At 42.0% G+C, this 27,121-nt stretch overlaps 2 protein-coding genes across 7 annotated transcripts in view; both read right to left on the bottom strand.

Moving 5' to 3' along the window:
- Positions 1–15,732, bottom strand: part of kcnab2a (potassium voltage-gated channel subfamily A regulatory beta subunit 2a) — a 77,082-nt gene extending 61,350 nt beyond the window's left edge. For 2 of the 5 annotated variants that reach the window (XM_019892487.1, XM_019892491.1), the window contains exon 1: positions 14,838–15,138. The gene's annotated coding sequence lies outside the window, so the exon portion shown is untranslated. Of the gene's footprint in view, positions 1–8,586; positions 8,695–8,867; positions 9,175–14,837; positions 15,139–15,651 lie in introns of those variants that run through there. The other 3 variants (XM_019892488.1, XM_019892489.1, XM_019892490.1) reach the window with 3 other exon arrangements.
- A 1,268-nt stretch (positions 15,733–17,000) lies between these two features.
- Positions 17,001–26,655, bottom strand: park7 (parkinson protein 7). Of its 2 annotated transcripts, none has more exons than XM_019892528.1 (6): positions 26,464–26,655; positions 25,889–25,990; positions 23,686–23,745; positions 22,138–22,207; positions 20,034–20,120; positions 17,001–18,494 (listed from the first exon to the last, which is right to left on the bottom strand). In XM_019892528.1, the coding sequence occupies exons 1-6, from the start codon at positions 26,551–26,553 to the stop codon at positions 18,334–18,336; spliced, it is 570 nt and encodes a 189-aa protein (XP_019748087.1). In that variant the 5' UTR covers positions 26,554–26,655; the 3' UTR covers positions 17,001–18,333. The 2 variants fall into 2 exon arrangements, with proteins under 2 accessions (XP_019748087.1, XP_019748086.1); XM_019892527.1 differs by lacking the exons at positions 25,889–25,990; positions 26,464–26,655 and adding exons at positions 23,828–23,929; positions 24,403–24,592.
- Positions 26,656–27,121: the final 466 nt, after the last annotated feature.

Raw genomic sequence — 27,121 nt, 5'->3', positions numbered from 1 at the left:
TATATATATATATATATGCACTCATTCATAAGGGGGAATTAAGTTTAAAAAAAAAAACAATTCTAGGAAAAAAACCTGTTTCAAATGCTAATCCAGGCTTCACACCCATCTTAAAACCCCAAAATGAAGCCCTAACTCTTATTTGAAGCCCCAAGATAGGTTTCAAACACTAATATGAAACCAAATCACATTCGTGAAACCCAAATGATAATATGAATACTAACATCGAAATTTGAAACCCAAACTCTTTTTTAAAAGCCTAACCCAGGTTTGAAAAAAGTTGACCCGGTTCAACATCAAAGTTCAACCATTGACTGATCTTGAGCATCTTCTCCCAGTTACCAGCAACAAATGTAGTAACACACCCACACAAGCACTGGGTCTTTGTTTGTGTGTGCATGCATGTGCGCTTTTAATACAGTGGTGCTGTTGATCTGAAGAAGGCCTGAGGCCCCGAAAGCTTTGCTCTCCAACTGTATGTGTGGAATTTTGGAAACGGTTAACTACTTCGGTACAGAGAAAGAGAGGGCTATTATATGTTCAACAACTGATTACACATTTCAGAGCAAAAATATGAGCAACATCCCTCAGTATGGTTGGAGTGCAGTGTTACACTACTGCAAATGATGACAAATACAATAATAAATAATGAGCGAGCGAGCAGAACTGCTTGGATGGCAAGCCGCAAAACAAGGCCGCAAACAAACAAGTCAGGAACAACGCAGGTGCAGGCAGCGTAGAAATCGTTTCATCCACCTCTGTCTCTTCAAAACAAAATGCAAAATGGAGTCACAAAAGGCTGCTCTTCACATGGTTCCCATCCCTAAATCCACCCACACCCAGCCTGAGCGAGTTCCCTCTTGAGACTCGGCTTACGTGAGCGAGGCAAACAGGCAGGCGGTGCTGGCCTGGAAAGCACCATACGGAGTTGTGTAGTATGTTGGCAGCAGCGGTAAACACGCAGCGATCCAAGCAGATGGCTGCAGAAGAACAGACGAACGTTTGCCAGGGATATCCTACACGGGAGTTCAGTCGGACAACGCAGCGGGTTTGTTTCGTCGACAGAATCCGGGATATTCATTTTTAGGATCAAAGTCAAACATGCCAACGTATAAATCCGTGGCAGTGCCTTTCTAATCCTCGGTTTGTTGTTTTATGCCACTCTCTCAAGTTGTAGAGCCATTGCTTTCAGAATTAGTGCTGCTTGCAAAAGAGTGGAAAATATAACAAAGTCCTAATCCTGCCTTCCTACTTGGAAAACACCTACAGGGGATCCTCGGTTTACAGGCGTCCCGACAAAAGGAGTTGTCGAGTTTACCAACGCCACACAATTAACTTGTTGAACCGTGGTTCACAAATCCGAGCCGTTCAGAGCCTCTGTTCACAACCTGAAATGTTTAAGGCAGATGTGAGTCTCAATTCCATACTCAAGTCACAGAATTGCACACGGGTTTTGTCTTGCCTGTTAAAATTCTGGTACGACTTCCAAAGAGGTACAAGAGAACAGCGAGACAAAGGCCGAATGGACAAAAGTGCGCGCCACTTGAACACCACACACTACAAAAATCCCCAAGCAAAGGTCAATTTGTGTCCATAATGATCCATGAAATACCGCCGTGAATTTGAGTGCACAATTTCCTGGTTATGATACAATACGAGATGAATGATCCCAAGATGCTCATACCGTTGACAGCAGGAAGATGAATCAGCACTTGGTGTGTTCGCTTTCTTCAGCTCTTGCGCAGAGTTATAGCCTATCCCGGCATAACAAACTGGCGCTTCAACAGAAACACCATCCGATACGTGTATAAATCACACTTACACAAAAGACATGGACAGTCAGAAAGACTGAAGCGGAATTGAACAGGCCAGCCTTTATGGCTCTAAGGGCCTGTGTAGGCCATTGCTATCACTGCGGAGAGGGGAAAATGCTGCAGTCCACCAAGACAGGACATTAGCACACTGCAGCAGGAATATAAAACCCTCACTGAAGAGAAAAAAAAAGTAGTCAACATAGACTAAATAACAGAAAAGTGACCCCCAGGTAAGCCATGATATGGTTGGTTCAAATCCCTTTCATACCGCTAATCATGTTTTAAGTAACACTTGGACTTTTGTCATTGTCAAAAACAAACAGATGTTGACCAATCTCCTACGAGTACGTTAAATGCATTGGCAAATCAACCACTTTGAAAGAAGTTGAAACACACAAAACCAAAAAACAAGTGTAAGCCTACTTTGGTAAAACTGAAAAATGAAGCGCGCTTCATCGAAGCAACACATCTTTTCAACCATCCGCATGACTACTGCAGATTATCTCGGATCATCAGGATAATCTAACACTTGTTAATAGTGCATCAGTTAGAGCTGAACTTGCTGTTTGTTATTCAACTATTGACTGTAATTAGAACATTACCAGTGCATACGTTTTGGTTAGTGATTGTCTACAACCACGTTCCAACCAATTTGGGCCATGCCGCTGCCGCCGTAGGAATGCGACCCAGTTGTAAAGGAGCTACAATATGATGAAACTGAAACACTCTCGCTTGGACTTAAGTACTTGGACATCGTATTTTGAGAAAACATGTGGCGCAACTTCAAAGGATAAACTTGTAGACTTCTTAATCCCTTGGCACACTTCTCAACGTGATGTCTGAAATCACGTTGAGAAGTGTGCCAAAAGCCTGCCCGATTCTCCAAAGTCCCTCATTTTGACAGTTGCATTTTCCAAATGATTCACATTTAAGAGACTTGCGACCCCTATGGAAGAAAATATTGCAATACTACTTTTTTATTTTGTGCACTGGACAACTGCACCCTGGCACAGTAAAACAGAATGAAACTGATGCAATGAACTCGCAAATTACAAAATTGTACAACAACCCACTCACAGCACTCCTCGCTCACACAGTGCGTGCTATTTTGCTCACTCAAAGTAGTCATTTTGTCAAGGACGGACGACCCTCACACACACACACACACACACACACACACACACACACACACACACACACACACACACACACACACACACACACCATAAGCATTAAGTAGATGGACATTCAATATATGACATTGCATCCTGAGTGTTGTGCTCACCCACCTCCATTAATAATCAGACAAGGTTTCCACTTTCAAAGTGCATATTTGTCCTCGTTTTACTTTGATATTTGAAAAGTGCATGGAAAACTTGGGTATCGTAAAATCTCACCACATCTCAGTCAGTATCTATAAGATTCACTTATTTCAAACACTTCCTTTTAAGAAGGGACGCTGCTCTCATAAAACTTTGATAGTGAACACACACTTATTGTACTGTAATTCGTAACAAGCTATCTTGCAACTAGGCAACACAAAGAGCAATGTTTTTTTTTTTTTTTTTTGGAATACTCCACAGAAGCCTGGGTGACTTTTGGACGTTTACACCTCATGCCGTCAGGCACCACCTCTTTAAGGCACATTCATGTATCACAGACACCAACACGGACAGTATTTCCTATACATACTTGCAACATTTTGTGTTCAAATTAGTGTAGCATGTGTGTAAGCGTGTTTGAATAAATTCCAATTTGTTTAAAGCATGTGGGCGGATAAAAACTAAAAATGTTTTCTTATGGGCTCACAAAATGGCAGATTTTCTGATTGAATGGACCTTGACTGAACTTGAGTTTTTCATGAAACAAAATTTATCATAAAGTGACAGATTCTCCATAAAAAGATTAGCTTTACCCCAGAGGAAGGAGAACAGCAATTATATGTTCTATTGTCCACTTGCATTTACGCTGTTCAAATCATGACGCTCCAACCTTTGGATCGGTTGCAGACGCCAGAAGAAATCCTCCACTTCAGAAGCAGCAATTGCACACGCTCCCTTCCGTTCGTCTGAACACATCCAGCATACGTGTGTGCGCAGCAGCGGTTTGACTCGCTCACGCTTGACTTAGCAGGGTCGCTAGTCTCCCACACTTACACGAGACTTGTGCAGCTGCTCTTTTCTAACACGTTTCGCCTTCGTGAGACACTGTATTGGTTGGCATTGACAGAGATGCCCTTTTGTGTGGAACAGAGCGACAGAAAGTTTGATGCGGCAAAACCGAACGGGCCTTAGTAAACGGACAGTTCCTGCCTCTTGCCGCTGCTTAGTAGCATGTATTTCTTGCCCGCTATACCATGCACTATAGAGTGGAGTATTAGCCTCGAACAATGCCAACAGGGCAGCTACAGTGCAGTGGGTAAAAACACCAAACCTAGTGTCGATAAGTAGGACAAACTTAATGGTCACATTTGCTGCACAATGACTGAGTGTAGTATATGAATCGAAGCATGCCGGCTACATTCTGACTTTCTATAGGACCTATATAAAAGAGCTGACAATCCCATTTTCTTCTGTACACACAGACCCGTGTTACATCAGACGCCCTACAGAAGCTCCTTAGTGCCTGTGCGGCCGAGCATGAGAATGGCGGGCGCCAGGTTTCCTGAGGCATGAAGGGTTAACATGGTGCTGTTTATTCATGTCTCGATAAATGCCGTGGGCCTTGCCCACGGTATGTGTCAAAACCAATCATTGTTGAAGATAAACGCATTTGTTGACTGATTTATGCCACCCTGGGGTAAATGTGGCCACGGCATTTACTTTGATCCACCGTGTCTGGGCAGCGTGTCCAGGTCATGTCGTGGGCGGCCAATGCCATCTGTGCTGTTACATTAACCTTGATAAAATTGGAGACCAACAGCAGGAATGTGAGAATGTGAAATACTGCTGGGCGGAGCGCTGCTGTAATCGTGAACCATTGCCTCAGTCAGTTGCTTATGCGGTGGCTACACGGGATACGCTCCAGACCCATCTGCAATATGTACAATTTCTGCAATAGAGAGACCAAATTAAACATTTTTTTTCTCCATAGTTTTACTCCTCCCACATGCTTTAAACTTTTTTTCAACTGTAATAACGTGGAATTTGAACTTTAAAAAAAAGCAAAATTTTTAAACATAGCAATTGAAAAAAAAATGCCAGAATAAAAAATAAAATAAAATTCATCAAAAATACTGTACAAAAATGTAACATCTGCGTGGTTGATATGTGCCTTTTAGAGGCGGGGCCCTGTGGGCCAACCCATGTGATGTTGGTTAGCCTGATGGAAGTTGGCCGGTGGGCTAAAGTTATGACAAGTCTGCGTGTGAGGGCTTGGCCATGATCAGTTGCCAGCAGCAGCTCCTGTGTGAGTGTGCTCATTGTGTTAAAGAGGAAGTTAATTCAAAAATGTGCTTTACAATATGTTCTACGCGGCTTCACTAGTTTAAACGCAGTGTTGATTAATATTGTGTTTGTGGAATATGACTTTAAGCAGCAAAATCCACCTGTTTTTATAGTTCGCAGGGGGCAGCCATTTTGCCACTTGCTCGGGGCTCAAGTGATGACCAATCACGGCGGCTCACCTCTTTTTTGGAGTTTGGACATGTGATATTGGCAAGTTGAACTGATCGATGATTGGCCCCAAAAGTCCTCATTGTGTAAAACAGCATTTTTTTTTTTTTTTTTTTTTTGGACACAGTAAAGCCTACAGCGGATTTAAGAATTTTCTCATCAGGTATCGTGTATTAAGACTATTAGGAAGGGCAGGCGTTAAATATGTGAAAGCCTGAAGCCCACCTGCCAAATTCAAGTGTGACAAAATATGGTTCCAGTATGTGTCTGTGAGATGGTGAGGCCGCATGGGAACTAGAAAACAGGTTAATGAAGCTAAACGGGACATGAAATCTCAACAGCAGAATGATTACGAAGCTCAGTTTAGGAAAACACCCCCACTCGAGCATCAAGCAGACCAAAGCCATAAACAGTGTCAGGACCTACATTAGCGTAGCATTGAGATGAGCGAAAATGTCAAAAGATGCCAGTGGCCAGTCAGTGTCAGCCTCTCACCCCAGTGATTCTGCCACTCGAGCATTAAACCTCGATGGATGTTTCAGTTACGCTCGTCACTCGCCAATCTGAGGGAGCCTCGGCTAACATCGCTAACAGCTTGCAATTGACTCTGGCTTTATTTTTAGACATTTCACATATGAGACTTGACTTTGAATGCATGAGCACTAGAAGAACTGAGTTACGGTCGAATGGATTTCGTGTTTACACTGTGCTAGGGCTGGCGATGCAACAAAAATTTTGCGTTATACAAATAATATACTGACTCGTGAAGCTGAGAGATTTATTCATGATGTTTACAATTTTGATGAATTCCGAAGAGTAGACTATCGAAGTTATGCACTGAAGAGGAAGTTAAGGTAATACCATATGTTGGTTTTTGGGCTCACAACACATTCGATTAGCCTGCTTCAGATGATGTAGCCGATCAAAGGACAGTGAAGACACTGCAGTGTGTAAGAGTGTAACTTTGGATTGAAAATGTGTCTCGACAAGTACAAGAGAGTGGCATTGAATTTGAGTATGAAATAGCAGACTTGAGTGACTAAGGATGCATACCAAAACACATTGGGTTGTATGACTAGTTATTAAAAAAAAAAAAAAAAAATCTGTTTAGAGTTGACCCAATGCTATTTTCAAAACTTTGTGTTAGTTTGCTTTAAACCCTGCAGAAATCATCTGAAATGCCCCAGCAAAATATCCTGCATACAATTCATTAAGTATGCATGAATTGTTTCGGGCGCAGATACAGGTAGAAATGCCTCAAAGTGAAAGAGTCTAGCCAAAACAAACCTCACTGATAAAGACACGCGGAAATTGCTAAAAACAACAACACCCTGTGTTCTGTCTGATCCATTTTGTGGTCATCCATACAGGACGTCCATAACTATTTTATGCTTTCATCTGACACGGTATACGTGTAGCCGCCTCTGTATTAAAAGAGACCTCTTGTACATTGAAGTGGTCACTCAAAATGACTAAGAGATGCTCTTCATTGTGTCGACGACTCATTGTGGGGAACAAACAGTAAGTACTGTAATGTGTTCAGTTCATACTTGAGGTTTGATCGTCTCTGGCGCGATTCATTTACTGGCTCAAATATTATCATTGGAACGCTGGTGCGCACCTAAATCCGTTGCTCACAAACAAATTCTGGTACATCAAACAGTTCAGCTGAAAAATGAGGACACTAATATGAGGACCAAAGCTACAAGCCAGTATTTAAGTGACAGCTGAAAGTAGAGCTGAGCCATATGACGGTACATATATATTTATATCGCGAAGACAATCCATAACATTTTATCGTGTCACTTTTCTACTATTGGGTCTATCGTCAGTTGTCACCTGTGAATCCAACTTTCATCAGCAAACTAGCAGGCACTTTATAAGTATCTAGAGAGATCATTAATACAAAATAATGTGACACAAAAAGCTAAATAGGAAATGTTATTGCATCCCGTCCGTCACCCGGGAGGAGTGGCCCAGAAGGTGAAATGTATTGAGGATAAGCAAATTAAAAAAATGGATGCATATTGTATATTGAATGCATATTATATTACGAATGTGAGTTTAACAATACAGTCCTGTGTTTTGAGATCTACACAATAAATGTTCTCAAAATTACACTAAAGAGCATCTTTGTATTTTATTTTTGTATTCAATTTATTTTTTATGCCAATTATTTAGATCCACCAATAATAATATTCATTTGAATGGTGGGTAAGATATAGAGTCACTGTCCTGAAGTTTATCAGAGTTAAAAACAGCCCACAGCGTAGTGACTCATCATTCCCGGTTGAGAAAATGCATGAACAGAGAGAGCAATTAATACAGGTGAATATTTTCTTGAAAACCAAGATTTTTCTTTTTTTTTTTTTTTTTACAACCCTACCCGCTCTGCCCTGACACCTATTACTTACGCCTCATCCAATCTGCCCACTCTAACACCTAAGCCAAACATTAACCCTGACCTCATCCCCGCTCCCAAACTCTTATGACCACCTTCGACGACATTGTAGTCACGTAACATTTTCCTCTTGCCAATACAGTTGCTTCCAACAGCTTCCTGCACCAAACAGAACCCCTGCTGCCAGCCTCTCCTTCGGATTCTGCTTGGATCGTAACCCATCCCGTGCAAGTAGGCATACTGGTAAACGTGAGTAAAAATGCACATGCAAGGGACGGAAAAATGTGGGCACGCACACACACACACACACACACACACACACACACACACACACACACTTTCCAGCTCCTGCGACAATCAGCCTCTGATATTTTCCAAAACATAAACACAGCAAGCCATTCGTCTAAAATGACCTTTCTCCTTCTCATATAGAATAGTTTGGGCTTCTTTTCCGGGTGTTGCTAGCAACTGCAACAGATAGAACTGCAGCAGCAGCAGCAGTATCAGCAGGGCATCTGAGGTGAGAAGGAATCACGCCTTCTTGCCTAAATGCAGATGTTTCAACATGTGGACTTTCCCTTTCTCTATTTTGGAGGTTCAATCAGGCCTACATGCCAAGTCTCTGGCAAGGATTCAAACGGTAGCACATGCATAAAACATGACAGAGATTCAGAAAACGGAACGTGATGGAGAGAGACACAAGTACAGAGCAGCATAATAAGGTATGCAAAGTCCGTTTTCAATGCAGCAGCCCTACCAAGCGTACTGACATCCACAGAGACACCCCCGACAGCTCAAGAAGAACAACTCCGATTTGCTACTGCGCGCCAGCGTTAAACGTTGCCGTGTACTAATGTAGCACGGGCAAGCCGTAGCATCCTGACTCTCATTGACAGACTTACATGAGGAAGCAAGAGAGGGACGAAAGAGGAAGACACATAGAATGAGTAGACAGAGTGAGAGAGAGAGAGAGAGACACCGGCTGTATGCAGCCTCTGAGGCAGAAATGATGCTTAGGGGGGGGGGGGGGGACCCCACCTCAGGTTGCGGCGGATTCCTGACGCAGTGAGTGGAAGCGAGGAATAAATGTAAATGACAGTTGCGAGCAATGGAGCAACACCAGCTCAGTATTCGCCAACAATGAGCGGGGAGACGGAGAGAAGATCGGGAGGTGGAATGAGACGATGAATGACACAACTCTCGCGGCCGCGGCGTATGATGCCGTGCGACTGAAATTGTGTGCCCGAGTGTGACGAGCATGTGAGCATCTGACACGAGCAAGATGGGAACAAGTGACACAAGACAAGCATGCGGAACAATGAGTAAGGAAGAAAGAGGCGAAAGGAGAACCACAAATAGATGTGTGAGCTGAGGGCATATGCATTGGAGGAAATGCCCCTCCCTCCTCACACACACAGACACACCTCCCTGCGCACAGTCAGCACTGAAGTAAGCTTTCAGTGAAACTGACTGAGGAAGAACAAGTGGGCAGGAGAGCGAAGAGAAAAGCTTGTGGTGCTAAATTCACTTTCACCAAAAGTGGCTCAAAGTTGACTAATGTGAACAAGCGCCCCCTCCCCCCCACAAGTGGAAAAACAACCATGTTTTATTAGAGGGTCTTTTTACCCCTTTTAATCTCCATTTTCATACAAATAGATGGCATTGTGCCCCCAGTCTAATATCAGAACAAACATTTCATGTCCACCAAGCGGCAAGGTTTGGATCAGTTCTGTATGCATTTTTGGTCCCCAAATTGCAAATCAATACTAAAACACTTTTCAGAGGCCTGCAGCTGGCGTCTCAGTCAGAGTAGCATAGTATGGATAGCTTCAAATGACAAGGGGGGAGGAAAAAAAAGGTTCCATTCATTTGTGGTTATGTCGTCAAAGTAACATCGATAGCCACCTACACAACTTACAGTGGAAATGCAAGCCTGATAAACATTTATGGAACCCATACCGTGTCAAATTAAACTGCGCATGAGTCCATTTCACAGTCCGTCAAAGACAACTTTTTCTCGCTTGGTGTTGCCGTTACATATGAAAAGTGGACAGAGTAAGGTATGTTAAAAGTAAGCCGGTGAATTTCCCAATTTTTGTAGTAGTATAAGAAGCCTGTTGACCGTGTGAGAAATTTGAGAAAGGACAGGCCTGGGGTCAGGAAAAACCAAGACTCACTTCCCCACACCTCACCACACTATGGCGCAAAAAGAAAAAAGAAAAAGGAAATGATGTATAAATACGTCATGGGTAAGGAGCCATAGTGGGTTTTCAAGACGTATTTATGTCTTGGGGATTGAATGAGTTAAGTTTGGTAGCACTGTTAGCATATATGCCTGTATTTGATTGAAGCCTAAAATTCAAAGAATTGGAAGGGCTGTATCGTGATTTAAGAAAAACACAATAAGTTTGTATCTTCCAGGTACTGTTTTGCGATTTTTGGTTTCAATACTATCGTTGCAACCCTACTTCTGATTGTTCACCATGGTATGTTGTTTTTGTTCCACAGACTCAAACATTTTCCCTGTAAAATGCAATTTCAAGGATGCTTCATTTGGAAATTGTACAAAAAGCTCAAGCACTATGTTAGCGAGAAGTTTTATTTTCCAGCAACGTCCGGAATGACTGCACCTGCAGTTCCTGTGTATTGCTGATTTGTATGAAAAGAAAGAATTCCTGCGGGAACAGGCTTGACACATTTGCCCTCAACACTCATGTTTCTGCCCTTGCGTCCAAAGAACTGCCTCTTCTGGAAACGAGCCGTATCAGCATCAACTCGAACAAGATATCACCAGACATTTGAGCGTTAGTTCTCTCTACCATTATCAATAAGAGAAGTGGGTTTGTGCGTAGAGGGAAAGACACTTACAAAAGCTAGAACCCAATTACCATAAAATGTATCTCATTCACTTTTATGTCTTTTACAGATGTATGTTGGGTGTTTTAAGAGGTACAAAATCCACCAATAATATTCATTTGAATGGTGGCTGTGATTTAGAGTCACTTCCCTGAAGTTTATCAGAGTTAAAAACAGCCCACAGCGTGGTGACTCATCATTCCCGGTAGAGAAAACGCATGAACAGAGTAATTAATACAGGCGAAGACTTTCTTGTTCGACAAACTCATTCAGCATAATAAAGTTTGATCTGCAATTGCTTTCTATTATGGTAAGCAATTTCGTTTTTAATAACCATTGTTTATTTTGAAACAATGAGTCTTCCAAAATACCACTTCGCAACTACACATTCAAAGGGGATAAGGAGACGGTTAGCTGTATGAGGTCGTCTCTGTGACTCAGCACAAAAATGCTTAAGTAAAAGTGAACAAGCCCGAATATCCTCCGGACTACTAAAAATGACAGAACTGTTATTTTCATTTTAAATGTGTTTTTCAGGACACTCTTATGGTTTTGCGCCCGAAGGTTGATCAAGGTCATGAAGGGGATAGAAATACGCACACAATTCAGTACGCTCTGATCTGCAGGATCACTATCAGGGCAGCTTCGGTTACGTGGAAAAAGGGCAAGTTCCAGGGTCAAACTCTCGCCATCATGAAGTCTTCCTTGACTCTATTGTGAATGTTTCAAGTGACAGTTTATACATTCTGACATTCTTGGGCATGAAAAATCTATACAAAATGTCCAAATAAAAATAGAATACCGATTGATTCTCTAAGAAGCAATCAATTACTTGTTGTGTCGTCCACTTTGAATAAATAAAAATACGGCACCACAAAAAGATACCTCCTTGCCTTAAGTATGATTGATACATGAACCATCATGCGTTGTGGTACACACCATTAGCACAGCACATAGAATCGCTGCCTGCAGCTCATACATGACAATTGCTGCAAAGTTGAAGTTCAAAGAGCCTCTACTGCACCATGCAGTGTGGAAAATTCTTAAGGAAAACAGTCAAACCTCTGAATTTTTGCACAACTAGATGTAGGGTTTTCCGCAAAAATGATGGTTGATGGTCTTCTGGAACAGCAAGAGTATAGGGAGCTTATCGGTACACAGGCTGGACAATGATTGAGAAAAAAAAAAAGAGACATACAATTATTTGGATATTGAAATCAGGATGAATAAAGCTGATTATTTATTGATTTCATAACATAGCATTTTTTTAACTACCACAACTTGACTCAAAACTGTCATCTCCCCTCAATGCCTGTTCATCTCTGCACATTGAATACGTTATTTGAACAGTATTTTTTTTCAGAGTACTTTCACATGTCGGGAATTTGGAAACGCATCACGCCGTTCTGCACACTAATTGTTTTTCTTCCATCACTGATTTTAAGATGGAGAGAAGCCAACATGAAAATCACAATTAAATATCAATTAATTGCCCAGCCTTAGTCGGCACCACAGTAAACTGAGGACCCTCTGCAATCGGATGGATTTGACAATTTTCTGATAACAAACCATAAACAAAACCAACCAAAGTTCATCATTTCAGAACACATTTTATGACCAATTTATGCGGATTTTCAGGTAATTCCAAAGGGTTCACATATTTTATCTTGCAACTGCATCTAATAAAATTATTAAGTATAGTTGCTAATGGCATGCAATTTGGGTTATTGGGGAAAAAAACTCCATGGCAGAGACAACATGGAGGACACGTTCAGTGTGTTTTTCCACATCTCAAACTGCCAAAACAATTTGCATTAGCCTGCTTCGATGGGTGCTTGTGGTCTTGCCTAAACATAGCAACAAGGTTCCATTTTGCTCAGAATAGGTCACTGGAAATAGATAAAATCAGAGCGTTTTTTCCCCTGTCTGTATGAAGGATGGGCAGATTTGAGTACAAAGTGAACCCGCATTTATTTTTTTTAAGAATAGATCTACTTGCAATTAGTGACAACTGCAACAGAGAGATCATTTTTTTGTGTGGTTTTACCTCTCCCACACTAGACACATTTCAACTAAAACAAATCACTTATCTTAAACATATTTAAACACCTAACATATCTCAAGCATAAATCGTTTACAAAACACTGTACAATATAGATCGCAAGTGTGTGATTTTAATATCCGAGAACAGTGATTTTCAACGAGTGTGTCGTGGCACATTAGTGTGCCGTGAGAGATCATCGGGTGTGCCGCGGAAAACTATCCAGTCAATTACGTGGACAAAAATATGTAGTATTTTCGAATAACTATTTTTTGTTAATTTATCTATATAAATCACCAAAACAATGAAATACTCTTCCACTAGATGACTGAAGCCACATAATAAACTTGCATATATACTTTTTGTGAATCGCTTTGCCTAGTGGTGTGCCGTTAATTTTTTTTTCAATGTGCAATATGTGCCTTGGCTCAAAAAAAGGTTGAGAAACACTGTCCTCGACAGCAGTAATGCCTGGGGCATGGGTCACCAATCTCGGGCCTATAAGCACGAGCGGCCCTTCGCCCCTTCGTCACATGTTGTAAATAATTGTACGCTGTATTAGTTAAGAAAGCAATTCTAGGTAGCTGTTTGGGTGGCACCCATTTTGTTTTCAACATTTTCTCCCATTTATGTTTGTAGGGAGTCAGGTAGGAGACCTCTGTTGGAGAAAACTAAAAGGTCACAATGGGCACAATTCATTGTTAAATAATCAAATCCTATTTATATACCAAATCTGTAGGCCTTGACGCAATTAAGGTAAAAACTGAGGGCACTAATTGGCTGGAACCAATCTCAAATAGTTTGCTATCTAGGCAAGTGAAACAATGTCCGCCACTAGCAAGCCATAAATAAAAGCAGTTGTGAAATACCCTCAAAACGTCCGCTGGGTGACAAGCCATGCGGTTTGAAATGATGCATTGTCTTGAGTGATGAGTGCATGACCCTTTTGCGAGAACGGCAAGGCGCTAAAATGTCAGTAACCAATTTGCGGAGGATGACAATAAAAATGTTGACGTTTGATGAAATCCCATTTGCTTGCGAACTGCCAATTGCCTTTTGAAATGTGTCCGCTGAATGGAGCGAGTCCCGGCTTCCTCGTGTGCGGGCCTACGAAAGTAGGTGATCTCATCAGGAAACGCCAAGTGCTGTTCTAATTGCATCATTAGCTAAAGCCATGACTCAGTCACTGCGACTTTTACACCCCCACCACCACCACCACCACCACCACCGTGCACGCCCCATCAAGAAATAGGGAGTCAAGCCTCCAAGCTCTTCCCTGCACGGCTGCTCAAGCAGAATAATTCTAACATGTTGTGTGCAACAAATATCCAACTGAAAACTAGTATTCTATTTTTTGTCGATATGGGGCACAGCTTCCTCATAGGGCACACAGCTTGGCCTGTTGTGTTGAAGGCCATTGTCGCTGTCCATGACAAGCATTTTGTAGATAATTAGATGACGTCAGTCAACACTATCTGACTATGGCAATATCCTACTTCACTAGTTTTGCTGAAGACACAAGCAGATCAATGAAATAAGGCCTTCATTACGGCAGTCTGTCATAATTGCTATTTTTCACCACTCAAAATACATTCACACAGCAACAACAGCACAAATCTCAGTTGTTTATTTTATCTCTGCAGTCAATTTCACCGTCAAACGAGCACATCCGTGCCATTTACCCGAGCAAGAAAAGTAATGAACTAGCCATTCCTGTAATGATCATATTAACAGATCTGGTGGAAATTCAGGCGTACTATTTTTAACTTATCTGTTCAAATGTAAATTACAATTGCCGTTCGATCTCCCTTCCGAGCAATTTACCTCATGTAAGATCTGAGCAAATACAGTTCAATGCCTCAGTGAAACTCTCCTCATAGTGACGAAGGTGGTTTCCACCATGCAGTGATGCATCATATGTTCAAGGAGGCCCAGCAGACCAAATGCCAGAGCCTTCAATGGAAGAGCCTGAAGTCACCAACAACGAAGCAAGCAAGACAGTCAAAAGTTCAAAGTCAGAGTCATGTTGCTGGTAGTCTTCGGTGCAGGGGCATCGTCCACTGTGTCAAGACATTGTTATCTATAAATGTAACTTGGATCGTCAAACTTACCTTGTAACCGTTAAGGCTTGCCATATGGCCGACATAAAGATGGCCGACAATGGAGCTGCGGAGGATCCAAGATAAGGAGACTTCCAGGTTAGAGTACTGGTAAAACCCATTAGACTACTAGGGGAAACGTGTACTTTGGATTTAAAATGTCTTTTGGAGCACCAGTCCTGGAACTTCTTTGACACACCATGAACCACCATTCGTCATGAGCAGGCACCCCCAGTTTTATTGAACACTGGAGATTTTCTGCAATGATGCTTTGGTGCGCAACGTGGACTGCGCGTTGTCCCGTTGTCAAGGTGACGTTTGAACCGATCACCTGGCCTCTCCGCAGTCCGGAGAACGGACACCTCCCGGAGCTGAAGTCTCCGCGTCAGCTCGCATCTGCACGACAACTCTCCCCGGGGTAATACAGGGTGAACGGGGAGGGGGCATCACGTCGTGAGTGCCTTTAGTTTCACGGATGTGGACGCCACCTCGGGCTTCCCGTTTACGCTCCGTCTGCCCACATCTGATCTGAGCAGAGGATGTCAAACCATGACGATGGGGCTGCTTGAAACCACACGGTAAGATAATCACGGAACGGTAGAACAAAAATGGTCCACTGATCAACAGTCGTTGTTTTAATGGCTTCAACACGCGTGTTACTTGTTTACAGTTGCCAAACAGTGCCACGACCATTTGCCTGCAGTGATTAACGCGACGTAAATTCAAGCGTATAACCCACACGGTGTTGAAACGGAGCAAAACCATACAGCACATACAGAACGTGAATACGCCCAACACACAGAAGCAAATAGTTAAATGTGTTTACCTTTTGGCGAAATTGCTCCCTTTATGTCTTTCTGCCCCCGGTGAGGAGGAGCGTCTGGTTTGCGTCGCTCTCTTGACACAACTACCACGCGTTGGGAAGAGCCCCGCCCCATTAAGGCTGCGGGCGAGCAGTCATTGGCCGTTGGGAGAACAACTGCAGCCGCAGCGAGGCTCACCATTGGTCAGGCTTCACGTCAGTCTATTCGGATTCCACTTCCCGCGTTTCTCAGTGGCGCCCCACAATACGTTGCATTCTGCAGCCTATATTTAGGCGTCGACTGCCAGTGTGCCAATGCAGGCTATTCACAACTCAAGACGCGGTGACCTCCATTGTGCAGAGGGCAATAGCTTTAAGGTTGCTCAACAAAACGTTAAGAAATAAGTGGGCAACTGTTTTGTAAACCTGACCATTGTTTTCATATTTTCGTTTTCAAGAAAAACAAGTGATCAAAGGGGGAAGTCAACCCCAAAAAATTGTGCCATCACTAAACACATCATTCTGAATGATACTGCGTTTGTGGAATATGAGTTTAAGCAGCATACCCATCCGTTTTTAGCCATCTCAGGCATTTTACCACTTTTCACAACAAACATATATTCTTGCAAAGAAAATGTATGGGTCGACTTCCCCCTTAACTATAATAATGATTCATTCGGCTCAACGGTACACTTTTCATTAGAGAAATAGATTAGATGATTTACCTCCGGTCTACCCATGGTCAGAGCAATTGGTTTGATGATGTAATTTCTGCTCTGAGTCAGGGCTCACTTCTTTTCTCTTCCTCTAGACAGCTATAAAGGTTTTAGTGACGTGGTTGCGTGGTTGTCGCTGCTGATGAGGAGGGTTTTGTATCGACCAACCAGGACAGGATTTGAAGGAGGACCGCTTCCCCAGCCGTGTTTCATTTGTTCAAAACACTTAACTGCTTAAAGTGTGTTTAATTTAATTAGGTGTGCAATTTCACATGATCGATGTTGTCAACATGTTAGCATCCACCGCAGCCTGGTCATCCTCCTGTTGGTCCTTCCATCTGTGTTCACTTGTCAGCCCCCCCACCACCACCTCCCATTAGTCATGGGATGTTGTGAAATAAAGAGATATAAAATATGGGCTAGTAATGCTCAATTTAAAATTGATTGTATATGTATGTTTTGGGATGGCACGCCGGCCGGCCTCACAGTGCAGAGGTGCACAGTTCGAATTCCGGCTCCAGCCTTCCTGTATGAAGTTTGCATGTTCTGCCCGTGCCTGCATGGGTTTTCTCTGGGTACTCTGGTTTCCTCCCACATTCCAAAAACATGCGTTGTGCATTGACCCCCCCCCCAAAAAAAAATTCAACTTGGCACAAATTGCTGTAACCCTGACTTTATTGAAGGTTATTCAGAAATGCTGTTCTGTGCAATGATTTGGCATATTATAGTTCACAATGAAAGGGCAATCAAGGTTGGTTTCAAGGAGGAGCACTCTTCTCTCACGGACTATATTATTGGTTAAATCCGGACATTTTTTTCCCTTTAGGGGCCATTTCAGTTTTTATGAAGTCCTCCGACAGCTGTACTAAACTGATTTAGAAAATGCTGAAATGATCAGAAGCAACTACTAGCTTCTTAAACAATTTCTTTACAGTAAGGTCATTGAGTAATCTCCCATGATTCGCAAATGCTGACATCCCCCTTGAAATCTGTTATTAAATTGACCAAAAACTATGATACTAAAACAGTTTAACGTGATTTCAAAACTCCTCTTACATTGCCCTTAAAATATAAAAGGTTTACAGATTTGATTTTGAAAGCATGCCCCAGAAGAGCGCATGTACATGAATGCAATTCAAAAACTCTCTTAACTTACAGGAACAACAACCCAGGCTAAGATCCTCCCCAAATAGAAGGCTCGTTTCTCCGAAATATGTATTACTTCAAAATAGTTCCTTGAGACTGATTCCTTTTTAAGAAGGGCTTTGGTGGCATCTTGTGGCATTTTTGAGTGAGTCAGAAAGCGTACGAAAGTGCAAATACAGTGCTGTGATAAGATGAAAAAAGGTGAATAGCGAATTTGCAAATAGTGTACCATGACTGGGCGAAGGATGACTGTACAAGAGTCTTCAGACCGGAACGAAAGAGAACCACCAATGCAAAAAAATTGCCTTCCAAATATATCTATTCAATGCACACAGTTGTAGTTTGCAGTGTGTGTACAACTGCACTGCATCAAACTAAGAGTGGTTTCTCATCTCTCTGTTACCTAAATTCGCTGCGGGGGTGGGGGCGGGGTGTAAAGTGCAACCACAAAACGAAAAAAAAAAAATTGTCAAATAAAGACCTCTGATTCAAATTGGGCATTTGTGTATCTTTTAACTGATGATGTATTTTATTTGCTTCACTTCAATGCAGGCAGCATGAATTAAGATCTCACTAAGTGTTGCCGTGAATGTGAGTGTGAATGGTTACGATATGTACCATATGATATGTCTGACTGTAAGCCTGTCCAGGTTGTAGTCTGCCTTTCGTCTGATGTTAGCTGGGACAGACTCCAGCTCCCCGTGACCCTGAACAGGTTAAGCAGTATAGAAAATGGCTAGAAGAAATCAGCTGCAAAAGTCAAAATTTTATGACAGAGCATGTACCAGATTGCGCGGGTGTGCCGAGAAGTTGTGGCCTGTGAGTGGAGGTGAAGCGTCTACAGTCACTCTTTCATAATGAGCGGAGCCTTGACTTGAGCGGCAACCTCAGCCCCCAGAAGCTCCTCTACGATCGCCAGGGCAAATTCAAAACTGGTTCCGGGCCCACGACTGGTGATGTAATGGCCGTCCTTCTGCACTCGAGCCTCGGAATATTTATAGTGATCTAAAAACAGACAAAAGGGAAATACTTAGGATGAGGATGTAGGGAAGGGAGAAACTCGCGCAACAGGCTGAGACCACCACACTGAAAGGATGGGCACAGGCCAATGCAAGTGACCTAGTTTCTTTCTAGTGTGTTCTGTCAAAATTCAGCAACTGCTTTCATCTCCGAGTGATTCATAGTGTCTAGCTGTATGACAGCGCCACCTGCTGTTTTTTCAAGATCATGATAGCATCACTATGCTGCATTGAGGATCGCTTTGTGAAAGTATGGGAAATAGCAAAGTTGGGAACTTTACATAGGAACTGCCAGCTATTTATGGGGATTAATGTGAATAAACTATAAGTTTACACAATTCAAGTTTGGCTCTTATTTACGACAATCAAATCACTGGAAGGGTTGACAGTGAATGAGTATCGATAACTTGAGATAAAAAAAAGTTGGGGAAAATCATTTTTCCTGAATAAAACAACCTGATTTTCAGGCAAGTGGCCATTGATAAGTAATTTGCAATTCAACATGTTTCTCTTCTTCAATGAAATAATTGATGATTCAATTTATATATATTTGATAAAGTTGTACTTAGAAATAAATCTGTTGAAATGTCATGCTTTTTGTTTTGCATGTCTTTTAATACATATACAAAAAATATTTTATTATTATGCATACTATTCCCAAATTCCCCAGATTAATTTTGCTGGGAACTCTTGGGAATTTCATCAGAGATTCTCCACCCTTAATGGGCTATCTTTTGTTCCACGTCACATTCACGATGTCCATGGACTATTTGATGAAGCCCAAGGCAAAGACAGACTATCTCCAGCGACCCCTCACATAAATTGAGTGCAAGACTCCTGTTTTGTAGAATACCGCAATGAAGCTCCACATCAATTACCACAGAGGGCAGACTAAGCGGTATCTAGTGTAACCAATCAATACAGATACAGTCCAGTTTGTATAATCGCTCATTACCTTGTTCCACAGCAAGGCATTTACTTAGCTTGAACAGCAATTGACATTCTATTAACCAAACTAGTACTTAGTCGCAATTCTATTTGTGCCAAGCTTGTAATCATAACGGTGACTAAACAACTGCTGTGTGCACGATTGAGCAGGTTTGCCAATGTCACTTATTGTAATATTTGAGAAGACATGGTTACAAATAATAAAAACGCCTTCAGTCTGTACCCTGCATATTTTACGCTTCACAGTCTGAACTCGACTACAGAGCTCCGTTTTCTTGCTGCCTGTCCTCTCTGATAAAATAGATACATGTTCGCTTAATTGAACACTAGATTGTCCCAAGGAGTGATTGTGAGTGGAAAAAGTGGCCTTGGTGCATTTATGTAGGCGTTGTCATTGTTGTTGTCAGTTCATGGCACCTTGCTGATGCTAATCGACTTGCCCCTTCAATGGTATAATGACATTTTCCCTTTTTCCAGTTTTGTGGAGTAGGGCATGACTTCCTGCAGCAAAATATGAACATCACGAGCTGCTCTTTTTCTTAGCATTTGGAATTAGGGTTGTTGATTTTGATCTCACCTCCAGCCATCATTTTGTCTTTCATGGCCGGATGTGTGGTCACAGTGCTGCCGTAGCCGATGCCATGAGCCAAAAGAGCTGTGGGACCTGCGGTGGGAGGGGAAGAGAAGCTGTTAGGGTTCATTAATGTTCTGTTACATAAAATGACTCATCAGACATTTGTGTTATGTGCATCGCTCCAGTGCTTCATCCTAATGCCATTTGGATACAAGCTTTGCAGGCAAGGCAAACCGCATAGAAGCGGAAAGTACTGATTGACAAATTCAAATACAGTCTAACCTCCAAATCAAACACAATCCAATCCGTGACACTGACTGACTTCCAAGATGCTTTCAATTTCAAAACAATATTACTCACTCGAAATACTGTAGGCAATCTGTTCCAGGCTCGTGAAGCCTTTTCACTCATTCAATGCCAGCCATTTGGACTGATCAGAACCCGAGAATGCCAGCCATTTTAGAGCATTTTGACCGATTTGTCAAAACCCACAGATAGTGTTACTATAATTATTTTTACATTAAATCCACCAAATGAAATAAGACTCTTCTTTCACGAGAAAAAGTTTGATTGTACCTTTTTCCATTCTCCAGTCATCAGCAATAGGACATCGATAAGTTTTAAGAAATTCAGCCACTTTACACAATGCACCACAATGAGATAGTTATTTATACTGTATCAATGTGTGTGTGTGTGTGTGTGTGTGTGTGTGTGTGTGTGTGTGTGTGTGTGTGTGTGTGCGCGCGCGTGCGTATGAAAAAAGGGGGGAGGGGGGATGGCAGAAGACAGTGAATGCTGCTGCATTACCTTCGGCAAAGGCCAAGCACTGCAGTGAGCTCATCGAAAAACTGTTAATAAATAGAAAGTTATTGATTATGCCCCTTGGCGGCCATCCCATGCAGTCTAATTATTACACTTTCTCCTGGCAGGACTGCAGACTGCAAACAAATCTTGTTACGGCTAATCCTACCACCCAAAAGGACGGAAGGCAGACAGAGATAAGTGCTTACCATTAGAGTGATCGCACACATATGCAATTTATTTTTTATTTTTTTGCATGCAAACATCAATGGTCACCCACAATTAAAAAAAAAAAAAAAAGTCTTTTCAGTCAGGAACACATTCTGGCAAGGGACCTTCTTACTGGCAGCTTCATTATACTGCCAGTTCCTGTGAGTGTTACGGCTATTTTCTAGGACATTCTTCAATCTACTTTGCCATATTGGTCGCTGGAGTCCCTTGTCATAATGTCCTTTGAGTGTCCTCTTTCTCTCAACACGAGTCAAGTAAAGGTCTTTGTATTTAAGGAAGCCATTACAGGAGCATTTAAAAGGCTGAATTCACACTGACAGTCCAAGTGCCCGATTCTGCCTAAATATGAAACTGTACTAGCCAAAGCCACATTATGCACAGTGCGTACTTGAAACTTGTTCACCCTCTAACATGGTTATTGATGGGTCCGCCCATTATAATCTTCAGTCATCACTCAAGGTTTTTTTTTAATACTTTAGAATATGTTATTTAATTATTTATTAATTATCCAAATATTTATATTAAGACTTTTGAAAGGTAGCTTTAGCCATTAAGTGCCAATTACAAGCAAAATGAAGATCGTAGTTTTCATAAAACGTAACATTTTTCAACTCATTCGCTGCCGTGTATGTTCATATTTGTCAACTGGAATCGAATCATTTCCTGCCACAGACGAACATATTTGTAAAGTACATTTGTCAACGTTTTTGTCATGAAATTGGGTTTGAATTTTAGTTTTGTAAGCTCCTGCAATGACTAACGGATCCCTGTTGATTGAGGTGTTGCGTCACTTTGGATTTGAGATGAACAGTTTCTGAGCATGATTTGCAAGTCATTCTCTTCTGTTTTTATTTAGGTTTAACACAACATCCCAATTTCATTGGAATTGGGTTTGCAGTCCAACCCCTGAACATAGCCTACAATGGTAGACTGTTTGATTTAATTTGATCCATCAGTTATGCAGCTAATTTGGTCATTAAACCAGCGAATTTCGTAAGGACTTTTAACATTGCAACAAATTGGCGAGGCCATGTTAGTACCAGCGAAACATTCGTCTGTTTATTGTTGACTGCACCTGCACAGATGGCCGCAATGAGGCCTTTCCTGCCATCTTGGTCCTTCAGCACCTCGCTCACGACAGGAGACTGCAAGAGAAAGAGAGAGAGAATAAGACAGTGAAGGAAGCAGATGCACAGTGAATCACAGGCAGAACACGCTGTGCTGTGACTTTGACATTTGTGAATTTGCATATTTGCATTTTTTTTAGGGTGAACCTCTGCTGACTTATTTTTTGAAAATCTGGTCTATTCACTGTTTTTGAGCTCAGGCCAAAGCAGTAATTTATTACTTTGGCACCAGCTGGTGGATCCTTGATGTTGTTGTTAGGTTTAAATTCACTGATAATGTTTAGTTTTGGTTTTTTTTTTGTCTGCATACAGTCTTGCATTTTTTCTTTTTTTTTTGCCTGCAGCCGGGAAAAGTAAAAGTATGCCTTGGGTTCTCTCCTAATGCAGTTTCCTGTCGTCTACTCGAACATTACAATTGCCTGTTTTCCTGAACATTTTTTTTTATTGCGTGCTGGTTTGCTACCTCATACTCTTGATGAGCCTTATGTGAAAGTGTTTGTGTGAAATAAAGTAACTAAATACAATCATGTAACATGGGTTTGCGATTGTGTACAGGCCGGATGCATTGCGTTTGTCGTTTATGATCCTATCCAGTTAAAGTGTTTTTCATCTATCGGCAATGATGCAAGAATGTTTTAATGAGGGTGTTCATTGTTCATTGTACATGTGCGATGGGGTGTATTCATGTACATGTTTGAATATGCTAGACCAGGGATAAGCAACTTAAATGATGGAGTGGGCCATAAGTTTTCCATCAGCACGTTGAGGGTGAGTTGTTGCAAAAACATTCTACAAAATAAATAAATAAATGATCAGCCAAAACCTCCCATATCCACATCAAAAGGGGTTTGCCCCCCCCCCAAAACAAGGGAGAAAAAAAAAACAAAGTAGAAGAAACATGTTTATAATTACACCCCCCACCCCAATTATTTTATTGTGTTGTTGCTGTGTTTGTAAATTTCATTAGTCACTGGCTGGCGGTATTTTTTGCACAATGCACATTTTCAGCTTGCAGTACTCGTTAGTGCTTGTTACAGCTGCAGCTGTTGTGAAAATGCTATATAAATTAAGATGTATTGTAATGTACTGTACTTCTAACCAAACGTTTGTGGACTCCTCAATGCCTATTTTTATTTAGTTTTTTATTTTATATTGATGCCGCTTCTTTTGAAAAAAGTACGAACAGCAATAAACACAGACATCAAAAAGCCCCCTTAAAAAGTTCATGCAGAATTGATCCTTCGACGCTCACTGAGCTAAAAGTCTGGTGAGATTTGCTGATCTCTCATATGATGTGAGGCAAGTTTTGGGCAACTTTATGAATGTAGCGCAATTTGCAAATAGAGGTTCCATTGTTGACAAAGAGCGGAATATTTCTCATTGATTTTATCAGTATCTCTTTTGGAGCCACAGATTTCAAAAGTCAGATTTGACTAGATGTTCTCAAGATATTGCAAAATTCACTGAAAATGAATTGTGTTCTGCGGATTTCTCACCTGCGCCAGGTTTTGCGCACCTGGCATTCCCCCGGGAAGAAGCACCACATCAAAGGGGCCCTGAGATAGACATCACACAAGAACTTAACCGGGTTTCAAAGTCTTTACATAGTTTAACTTCAAGGAAATCGCTCAGTCCAACCGTTGTTCTTGCATCCTCCAAGCTTGCATCGGGACAGATCATGACATTTCTGCTGCACTGCACCGGCTCTTTACCCGTCAGCCCTGCCACCGTCACTGTAATCTGTAATGGTATTGTGCAAACATCATCCATTGGCATCATATTTCCCTCACTTCACATCTTTAATATTACATTATTTAGCGCACATGAAGTTTCTGCCAATGACACTACAGTATGTGGTCATGGCATTGTTACAGTACATAGCATACAGTGGCATCGAGGCAGTGTTACTGTAATGGTAACAGATTATTTTGACAGTCGTAAAAGGACTCCAGCGGGTCGTTCACCTTTGACATTTTCAGTTTTCCGTCGTACTAATAGGACAGGATTAAAACAAGCGCTCGACACTATAAACTGTCACTTGCGCATAAAATATACGCTTTGCAGAGATACACGCTACAAAACGTTTAAATCGGTGCACTGTATGCTTAGTTGTGACAAGTGGAGTCACTGTATAACTGCAAGAACTTCCAGAATACGAGCGTTAGCTTGCTAACCGCTAAAAATCAAAGTATCCCAAGGACAAAGTTACGAACCCCCGCTCTTCGCATGATGTCCACCGGGATAACAGTCTCCATCTCCTCCGCACCCTTGGACAGGATGACCAAGGCTCTCTTTCCGGCCATGACTGAGTTTCTAGCTCGACAGGTGCAACAAAAAATGACGCGAGGGAAGGAAGCTAATTTCAATGAAGAGTAAACGTTGGATTGGGTTGCCAGTTTATGCCACTCTGTCCTCCTCCTGCGGCGGCGATGTGACATTTGTTAAAACAAATTCTTCCAAATGTGAATTAAGTCAACTCGGAACCAAGTGCATTTCGTTTTACTTCCAAATTGTACATAAAGATTATCGTAAAAACGGACATGATGTCTTGTTGTCATTTAAGCAAATTCCTCTATTCGACTGTATAATCTTCGTTGGGATATGGGATGAGCGTTCATTCGTTTTTGGTGCTCGTTTAAAATAAAGTTTACTTTGTAAATCCGGTTATAAAAATGTCTACTAATGAGTAAAAATCAAAAGTCATAAATATGCGAGCAGCCTTAACAATCACGTGATTATGTTGAGTCAGACGTGATTGCGATACAACTTTATTTCGATAGATGGCGGCAGTGATTCGCGTGGAGATGCTCCGTGAGGAAGCCTTCAGTGCGTTTAAAAAAAAAAATCATTTATGGCGGTATGGTGAACGACTGGTGAGCACGTCGGTCTCACAGTGCAGATTTGTAGGGTTCGATTCCGGCTACGACCTTACAGTGTGGAGTTTGCATGCTCTCCCAGTGCCTTTGTGCGTTTTCTCTGGGTACTCCGATTTTCTCCCGCATTCCCAAAACATGCATGGCAGGTTAATGGTGTACTCTAAATTGTCCCTAGATATGAGTGCGCACAGTTGTTCGTTTATGTGTGCCCTGCGATTGGCTGGCAACCAGTTCAGGGTGTACCCCACCTACTGCCCGAAGACAGCTGGGATAGACTCCATCACGCCCACAACCCTTGTGAGGATTAGCGGTTTAGAAAATCGATGGATTGATGAAAAATCAATAATGACCAGTGACCACCAGGCAGTGGCTGCTGAGGGCGTAGACCAGCTCTACGCCCTCATCATTCTGGATGGTGCATGTGTGTTTGTTCAGTTCTGGCGGGTGGGGCGTCATGGGATCCCTGCCCCTCTGATATGGGTTGTCCTGTCCCTGTATGACCAGTTTCAGTGTTTGGTCCAGATTACTGGGAAAAAAAATCTTGATTTGTGTCTCGTGAGAGGTGGACTCTACCAGGGCTGCCCTTTATTACTGATTCTGTTCATTGTCTTTATGGACAGAATGTCTAGGTTCAGTTCAAGCGTTTAGAGGGCCCGGTTTGGTGGCTTCACGAGTATGTCTCATGTTTCAAATGATGTGGATCTGTGGGTCTCATTGATCCAAAATCCTCACCTCTTGCTGAAAAGTGTAAAGCGGGTGGTATGAAAATCAGTATCTCCAATTCTTTACATAGTTTCACTTCAAGGTGATCGCTCAGTCCAACCGTTGTTCTTGCATCCTCCAAGCTTGCATCGGGACAGATCATGACATTTCTGCTGCACTGCACCGGCTCTTTACCCGTCAGCCCTGCCACCGTCACTGTAATCTGTAATGGTATTGTGCAAACATCATCCATTGGCATCATATTTCCCTCACTTCACATCTTTAATATTACATTATTTAGCGCACATGAAGTTTCTGCCAATGACACTACAGTATGTGGTCATGGCATTGTTACAGTACATAGCATACAGTGGCATCGAGGCAGTGTTACTGTAATGGTAACAGATTATTTTGACAGTCGTAAAAGGACTCCAGCGGGTCGTTCACCTTTGACATTTTCAGTTTTCCGTCGTACTAATAGGACAGGATTAAAACAAGCGCTCGACACTATAAACTGTCACTTGCGCATAAAATATACGCTTTGCAGAGATACACGCTACAAAACGTTTAAATCGGTGCACTGTATGCTTAGTTGTGACAAGTGGAGTCACTGTATAACTGCAAGAACTTCCAGAATACGAGCGTTAGCTTGCTAACCGCTAAAAACCAAAGTATCCCAAGGACAAAGTTACGAACCCCCGCTCTTCGCATGATGTCCACCGGGATAACAGTCTCCATCTCCTCCGCACCCTTGGACAGGATGACCAAGGCTCTCTTTCCGGCCATGACTGAGTTTCTAGCTCGACAGGTGCAACAAAAAATGACGCGAGGGAAGGAAGCTAATTTCAATGAAGAGTAAACGTTGGATTGGGTTGCCAGTTTATGCCACTCTGTCCTCCTCCTGCGGCGGCGATGTGACATTTGTTAAAACAAATTCTTCCAAATGTGAATTAAGTCAACTCGGAACCAAGTGCATTTCGTTTTACTTCCAAATTGTACATAAAGATTATCGTAAAAACGGACATGATGTCTTGTTGTCATTTAAGCAAATTCCTCTATTCGACTGTATAATCTTCGTTGGGATATGGGATGAGCGTTCATTCGTTTTTGGTGCTCGTTTAAAATAAAGTTTACTTTGTAAATCCGGTTATAAAAATGTCTACTAATGAGTAAAAATCAAAAGTCATAAATATGCGAGCAGCCTTAACAATCACGTGATTATGTTGAGTCAGACGTGATTGCGATACAACTTTATTTCGATAGATGGCGGCAGTGATTCGCGTGGAGATGCTCCGTGAGGAAGCCTTCAGTGCGTTTAAAAAAAAAAATCATTTATGGCGGTATGGTGAGCGAC

Source organism: Hippocampus comes, unplaced genomic scaffold, assembly GCF_001891065.2.
Source record: "Hippocampus comes isolate QL1 unplaced genomic scaffold, H_comes_QL1_v1.1 scaffold137, whole genome shotgun sequence".
Taxonomy (NCBI): domain Eukaryota; kingdom Metazoa; phylum Chordata; class Actinopteri; order Syngnathiformes; family Syngnathidae; genus Hippocampus; species Hippocampus comes.
The sequence above is the reverse complement of the archived record's forward strand: the minus strand, read 5'-3'. Positions and strand labels throughout refer to the sequence as shown.